The sequence below is a fragment of the Pinus tabuliformis genome, chromosome 1_2 (assembly GCF_031772625.1).
Source record: "Pinus tabuliformis cultivar Carrire ecotype Pingquan chromosome 1_2, CPIR1, whole genome shotgun sequence".
Taxonomy (NCBI): Eukaryota; Viridiplantae; Streptophyta; class Pinopsida; order Pinales; family Pinaceae; genus Pinus; species Pinus tabuliformis.
This window is the reverse complement of record NC_142298.1, coordinates 53,539,657-53,547,568: the sequence shown is the minus strand read 5'-3', so window position 1 is coordinate 53,547,568 and position 7,912 is coordinate 53,539,657. Positions and strand designations below refer to the sequence as shown.

At 42.7% G+C, this 7,912-nt stretch overlaps 2 protein-coding genes across 2 annotated transcripts; both read left to right on the top strand.

The window, feature by feature from the left end:
* The first annotated feature begins 2,492 nt into the window (after positions 1-2,492).
* Positions 2,493-3,335, top strand: LOC149204391 (uncharacterized). The gene has a single exon (XM_089397107.1). The coding sequence runs from the start codon at positions 2,493-2,495 to the stop codon at positions 3,333-3,335; it is 843 nt and encodes a 280-aa protein (XP_089253233.1).
* Positions 3,336-3,389: 54 nt separating this feature from the next.
* On the top strand, positions 3,390-7,623 carry LOC149204390 (uncharacterized). The gene is made up of 2 exons (XM_089397106.1): positions 3,390-6,668; positions 6,763-7,623. Exons 1-2 carry the CDS (start codon positions 3,390-3,392, stop codon positions 7,621-7,623), a joined length of 4,140 nt encoding a protein of 1,379 aa, XP_089253232.1.
* Positions 7,624-7,912: the final 289 nt, after the last annotated feature.

Here is a 7,912-nt window from a genome sequence, read left to right as displayed (position 1 = left end):
TGGTGTTGATGTGTATATTGTTAGGCCATGTTAGATATGTTTATTTAATGTCTTTACAAATAGATGTGTATGTTATAGCAATTATTTGACATGAGATGTATATTTGAGGATGTGTGTGGTGATGATGTTAGACAATGATCGTTTTTTATAAGATGTGATCACGATGATGGTGCCTTGTTAGATTATTAGATTTTTGTTCTAGTTGATGGCATTTATATGTGCTAGAGGTGTATAAAATTAGACGACGTTAATGTATTTGAATGTGTATTTTAGATGATGTTTATGTTTTTATATGATTACCATCATGATGTTTATTTTTATGAAATGATATTTATTATGGATTATGTATTGGTGAACTTATATCAAAAATTTATATATGAAACTACATGCAAAATGACTTACTTTAAATAAAAAATGCAAAGGTATTTTTATAAATTACAAAGCTTAATATGGTTGAAACTATAATCATAAAATTACCATAAATATTTTTCTATTGCATAGATAGTTCATACATATTCATTCTAACTAAATTCTTATTCAAACAAGGGTTGTGAGCAACATAGTCTCTGCCTATAGAAAACACAAAAAAAATAAAATAAAATAAAAAAATAAATAAAATAAAATTGTTTATAAAACATGTCTAAAAAATAGTCAGTGCAAAACAAAATCAATTTTACACACAATTAAAGTGTACAAACCTCTAAACAAAACTACCTTTCTAGCCATAGTAAAGCGTAGAAATCATAAAGTTGTGACCTATACTTATAATACAAGAGTTAGACAATATCTAATTAATCTTTGCAATTAATTTTCAAAATGTATATTGCAACATGTAATCATTAAATAAAAAAATTCAAAATATTTATAATAAAATTAAAATACATAATTGATTGGTCTATAAAATAAACTATAATTAAAAAAAATTGCTCATAAAATATTGGATTATAAAAATAACATTACAATTAATTTGTTTTTATCAATTTAATAAATTAAAGTTTATTTATTAATAATAATTATGAATGAAAGAAAAAGCCAACATACGACTAGGATGGAATTGTTCCGCGCTGCAGGCCCTGCTCCCGCCTGAACCCCTGTGCGCCTCTGCCCTCGCCCCCAGGCTCTGCCTGGTCGGGCCCTGCGCCCGCTCCTCGGTGTCTTTAGCGTGGACCCTCTCGGGGTCTGCTGCCCGCCGCTCTGATCCCTCGCGCTCTCAGCGGGCCTGCAATGGCAGGATTCGCTTCCCCCATCCCGGCTACAGAAAACCAAGAAGAAATTTTCGCCTCTCTATTGACTGAACCATCGGATGCAAGACCGCGCCCCTCTCAAACAAAGTTTATAAAAAAGTTGGATGAAATACCAGAGGTGAATCTTCCCCCCTCTCTCCCAAGGAAATCAACAATAGCTCTATCAGAAAGAGGACTCGTCGGCCAGTTTACTGGGCTCTGGCCGTCCCCAAGAACAGTGCAAAAATGGGTGGAACGCAACTGGAGCACTATGACCCAAGGAAAGATCGCCATCAGATTTTGTGGCCGCGGGTATTACACATTTCTGTTCGAATCGAAAGAAGACAAGAACCTTATCTTCCGCAATGGCCCCTACTTCATGGACACTAGGGGTCTATATCTGAATAGATGGACCCCGGATTTTGATCCGGAAATGGATATACCTAATGCTGTTCCTGTTTGGGTGCGCCTCCCTCACCTCCCACTTCACTGTTGGGGAGACGAATCGGTAAAGGCCATCGGCAACGCAGTAGGAAAATACATCGACAGATCAGAGCCAAGAGAGAACATGCACGCATGTGCAAGGATCTGCGTTGAAGTCGACCTCGGGAAAGGACTGCCGGAAGCAATCAAGATTAATGTGGATCAATGGGCGCATATCCAGCAGCTGGACTATGAACAGCTCCCCTTCAAATGCAAGGTATGTCATGAGTATGGTCATTTTGCCAATAGATGTAATAAGTTAAAAGCAAAAGAAATAGAAAACAACGAGGAAACTACAGAGGGAACTTGGGAACAAGTCAAAAGGAAAAAGTCCTCTTCTAATCAAGGCCCCAGCTCTACAGCTCCTCCTGAAACAAGTCCCACTCCCCCCCCCCCTCCTCCCCCTGTCTCATCCTTCCCATCATCCTCTAATCCCTTTGAATCTTTAGCAGGGGAAACCCCAATATCCCCCCCTCAATCCCCGCGCCCAGCTTCTCCCCGTTCAAACCCCCCTCCCTCTCCTCCCCCCACCATCGAAAGAATCCTTACCCGAAACAAAGCCAAAGAAGCCAATCAACCATCAGATCCCCCGAGAAAAGTTGGCAGGAAAACGAACAAAGAACTCAGGGATGAAACAGCAGCAAAGGAAATGGCAACTGGAACTCAGCAACCCATGGACTCATATTTAGGAAGGCTAAAAGGAAGTGGCGAAAAAACAAAGGAGAGGTCCGGATCTCACCCCACAGTCGGTAAATAATGAATTTGGTCTCTTGGAATTGTAGGGGAATGGGCTCCTCCCTAAAGATGAAAGCAATCAAGGACCTATTAAATCAGGAACAGCCAGATATTCTCCTACTCCAGGAGACCAAAACCACCGAGCAGGACTTTCTCCACCAAACTCAGCGATTTAAAAACTTCTCAGGTCTCTCCATTGGTTCAGATGGGGCATCAGGAGGAATAGGAACATTGTGGAACAAAAATAAGTGGGAAATCACCAACTCACACCAATGCTCTTGGTGGATCAGATCAGATCTAAAGTGTAAAAGCTCGCAGGAAATTTACCACATATACAATATATACGCACCCAACCATTACAGGGACAAAGCTAACTGCTGGAACACCATAGAAGAGGACATCAGCGTTCTCCAAAGCAGCAGGCTAATTCTCGGGGGAGATATGAATCTTATAAGGCAAGTGGAAGAAAAGTACGGAGGTATTTTTCATGCAGACCCCTCAAGAGAGAAGCTAGAAACTATCATACAGCTCTTCAACTTGATAGATATCCCTCTGTCAAATGGAAAATACACGTGGTCCAACAAGAGATCAGGCTCCCACAACATAAAGGAGAGATTGGACAGGTTTCTCATTCAGGAAGGAATAGCAGGCAACTTTCAGTCAATCAAGAGCAAAATAATCCATGGTTCAGCGTCCGATCATAAACCCGTGGTCCTCCTTTTGGATAAAGGTCCAAACCTCGGCCCTCTCCCTTTTAAATACAACAAAAATTGGGATCCCCACGAAGATTTCCGCACCCTCATACGCAAGCAATGGGCTAAAGAAGTCATAGGGTCGCCTTATTTCGTTTGGGAAACGAAGTTAAAACAGCTCCGGACAACAATAAAACATTAGGCGCGGGAGCAGGCAAAATCTGATAAGAAAAAGAAAACAGATTTGCTAGTAGAGATGGAATGCTGGCACAAAGAAAAAGAGCAAGTTCAATATACAGCTGAAGACCTCGAGAAAGAAAAAACTTTGTACAAGGAGCTCTATAGGCAAAATCGGGTTGAGGAAGAGGAGCAAAGAATAAGATCCCGCTGTTTATGGCTGAAGGCTGGGGACAAGAACACCTCTTTTTTCCACAATAATATCAAGACCAGAAGAGCCAGCAACCAAATAGACAAAATCGAAGTGGCAGGGAGGGAGCTGAAGGAACAAGAAGAAATAAAAGGTGCAGCCTTTAATCATTTTAAGGATCTCCTTACTGCAGACCCCCAACATCAAGACAGCGAGGCTTTCCTCAGTATTATAGAGAGCAAAATAAAAGATAACCACAATAACAAGCTCGAACAAGAGCCTTCAGAAGAAGAAATCAGAGAAGCCACCTTCAACATGCAGCAAGACAAGGCCCCTGGGCCGGATGGCTTCACGGTGGCGTTCTACAGGCAACATTGGGAAATTATAAAGAAGGACTTCGTGAGAATGATAAAAAACTCCTTCAGAAATCACAAGGTGGGGGAAAACACGAAATCCTCCCACATAGCTTTGATCCCAAAGGAAGCAAATCCAAAAACCTTTGACAGATTCCGCCCCATTTCGCTCTGCAATGTCTCATACAAGATTATCACAAAAATTCTCGCCAACAGATTAAAGGAATTCCTTCCCATCTTAATCTCTGAGAATCAGGGCGGTTTTGTTCCGAGCAGGCAGATCATTGACAATGTCATTCTAGTCCAAGAAGCCATTCACAGCAGCCTCAATAGAGGAGAGCGGGGAATGATCATCAAATTGGACATGGCCAACGCCTTTGATCGGGTGGACCACTCGTTCTTAAGAGCAGTCCTTAAAAAATTTGGCTTCTCCTCCAACTTCATCAGTATCATCTTCGGGTGTATCTCCAACCCTTGGACAGCACCTCTGATCAATGGTCGCCCCAGCAGTTACTTCAGAAGCTCGAGGGGACTAAGGCAGGGTTGTCCCCTCTCACCTTTCCTTTACATTCTTATGGCAGAGACTCTGAGTGCCCATCTTGAAAATCTCCGCAGTAAAAAAGAAATTACGGGCATCCGCATTGAACGAGGATTAAAGGAGATTAATCACTCGCTTTTCGCGGATGACACCTTGCTAATCGGGGGAGCTTCTAGTCTAATGGCCAGGAGGTTCAAAAGAGTCCTGGACGCTTTCCTCATCGCCTCTGGGGGCAAACTAAACAACAGAAAATGTAAGATTTACACTTGGAATGTCTCCCTTCAGATTCAACAAAGAATTTCTCAGATCCTAGACATTCCCTTACAAAGAAACTGGAGCTCCTTCTCTTATCTGGGCCTACCTTTGGCAAAAGAACACATTAAAGCAGAAGTTTGGACAAAACTTATTGAGAAGATGCGAGGCCTCCTCCAAAGTTGGGGTGCTTCCTGGTTGAACCTTGCTGGCAGAACCATTCTCATAAAGGCTGTTCTTTCAGGCCTCCCCATCTACCAGTATGCGGTTATCATGGCTCCCGCTAGTATTCACAAGCACATTGAGCTCATTATGAGAAGTTTCCTCTGGCAAGGGGGAAAACAAGACACAAAGAAATTCAGTCTTGTCAACTGGGAACAAGTCATTCTTCCGTATGAAAAAGGGGGCTTATCCATAAAAAAACCTAGTCTCTCCAATCAGGCCCTGGGGCTTAAACTAATCTGGAAGATCCTGTCAGGAAATGGCTCGTGGTGGGTGGAGATAATAAAAAGAAAATACCTCAGTGGCCAGAATTCCAACATTCTTCAGGATCCAATTATGGACAGGCCATGTACCCCAATGTGGAGATTGATTAAAAAAGTTTTGCCTCACTTCAGAGGAAATGTCTCTAAAGTTCCAGGTAGCGGAAAGAAGGTTAAAATCTGGGTTGACAGAATAATGGGCTCCAATCAACGAAATTCGCTTCAAGAATTGCAACCTCTTCAAGCATGGATGGAGGAGCGAAACATCCACACTCTGTTTGACATATCCTCTTGGTCTCAAAATAGGTGGCTCGATTGGAAAGATCTTAATCTTCCTCCGGAGCTTCGAGACCCATGGCACAATCTGAGACTTTCTCTCTCTGGCTCTGCCCCTATTAACAAGGAAAAGGAGGACAGATACATCTGGGATACCTGTGGGGGAAGCTTCACAGTAAAAGAAGGCTATAAATCTCTGCAGAACATGACACTAATAGCAAATTGGAATCTTCATAAGGCAGCATGGAAGAATGAATGCATCCCAAAGGTGAAACACTTCAACTGGGCCCTCTTAAAAGGAAAAATTTTAACAGCCGAGAACCTGAGAAAGAGAGGCATACAAGGCCCCTCGATCTGTTGTTTTTGTCGAGCTGCAGAAGAGACAATTCAACACATTTTCCTTAATTGCCCTTTCGCTCAAAGCTGCTGGGACCAGTTAGTTAGTCCTCTGGAAATCAATAGAAGATTTGATCAGGTAAACAACCTTCAGAGAAACTGGAAGAAAGAATATCCTTTGAACAGGAGAGGCAAGAATAACCTCATAAGAATTTGGAAATGTATCCCAGCTACGCTGTGTTGGAACATCTGGTTAGCTAGGAATAACTACGTTTTCAAAAATGGAAAGCCAACAATAGAAAGGATCATCGCCAAAACAATTGCAGGGATCTCAGAAGCTATCAGTACTAATCATATAGCCCGCCCAGATCAACAAAGTTGGACAAAGGAAGAGAAAGAATGGTATAACAGCTTCAATATCAGTCATTCACAAAGTTCCCCTCCTCAGCCTAAAGCAACGCAGAAGCACAACAATTGGAAACTTAGGGGAGATAAAGAGGAAATAAACAAATGGATTCTTGCCCAGAACCGTCCCCTTCTTCTATTTGACGGAGCTTCAAAGAGCAATCCCGGGAGAGCCGGTGCTGGGGGTATAATTAAAGATCAGAAGGGGAACCTCATATGCAGCTACGAATGGGGGCTCGGGACCGCCAGCAATAACGTTGCAGAAGCTTATAGCCTGTTACTAGGTTCCTCGATTCTCCATAAGCTTGGAATGCGGAATGCCTTAATCCTTGGGGACTCGGCAATCATTATCGCAGCAATGAATTCAGGCAAAGAATTCACTAAAACAAGCCTCAACAACATCAAAGAGAGGATAATTGACAATATCAGACACCTGGGGGAAGTCACTTTTATGCACGTGTTAAGGGAGAACAATGCAGATGCGGATTCTCTAGCGAACAAAGCGGTCAACCGGCAGCAAGGACAGGTCAATGAGAATGGCAGAAACTATGAAAGAGCAATCCCTTAAGAATCCTATTTGTCTGACAGACTTCAGGATTAGCCTCTGCAGAATTTGTCAGTACCCCAATCCCACTGCGGGCTCTCCCTCACTAAATCCTCCCTTTTCTCTCATTTTGCCGGCGTCTCCCTTACACCTTGATCTCAGAGTATCTCTCCCTCATCCTCCTCGTGACTTCCCCTACGAATTTGCAGTTAAACGTCCTCTCCACACTCGCGAACTTTCCCTCCTAAATCCACAATCGGATCTGTTTGCAGTTCCCCAAGCAAAATATCTCCTCCCCGACTGCCCCCTCCCGCTCCTTTATATCCCCCCTCCCTCCCATTCGTTTTTCACTCCTCTCTCGCATAACCAGTTTCAGTTTGGGCTAGTGAAGTTCTCAGAGCAAGGAAGCTCTCTCAGCGGCAACAATCAGCCGTCCCCAGCACCCGACCACCTTACCAGCGTACAGCAAGCAAGCCTCCAGAGTTTTATCGGCCCCCCGGCCTTTCACTCAGCGCTCAGGTATAAATTCAGTATTCAGAAAATCGTTTTTATACTAATCAGTTCGCTCTCAGTCACGGCAGAAAGACAGCAACCTGGAGCTCAGAGGGATGGAGCTAATCCGCTTGACAGAGTTCTGGACAATGACACCTGCACCCTTTGCAGAGAGCATTGTTTCATGATTGCTCGCTTTGTGAAGCACCACAACGAACTCCGGGAGGACTTCATTGCAGACAGCCGATCCAAGCGCAAAAAGCTGGAAAAACATAAGAAGGAAATTGAGAGCCTCAAGGACAAGTGTGAACATTTAGAGGAGGCAATCAAACACATTAAAAGCATCACGGAGAGCATGCAGGCAGAGGCTTCCTCAAAAGACAGTCAGCAGGAACAGCAGAAAGAAGCTCAAATGGAGGACACAGTGAACCAGTTCTGGAGTTAATCCCATGAAAAGCAAAGTATGCCTAATAGATGGCCTTTTTGTAAGACAGTATAGTAGATATCTTTTTCAGTACCCCTTTATCAAGTTAAACTCTCAGAAGTCAAGGGCTGCGCCCCTCTTTTGGACTTCTTTACTTATCTCTCTTCTAGCATCCTATGTATTTCCCCCTGCTTTCTGCAGTTTTTATAATATATGAGTAGACGACCTTGTAAAAAAAAAAAAATTATGAATGAAACATCATTAAAAACACATATTTATTAATTATAATTATTATTTAAAATATATATTT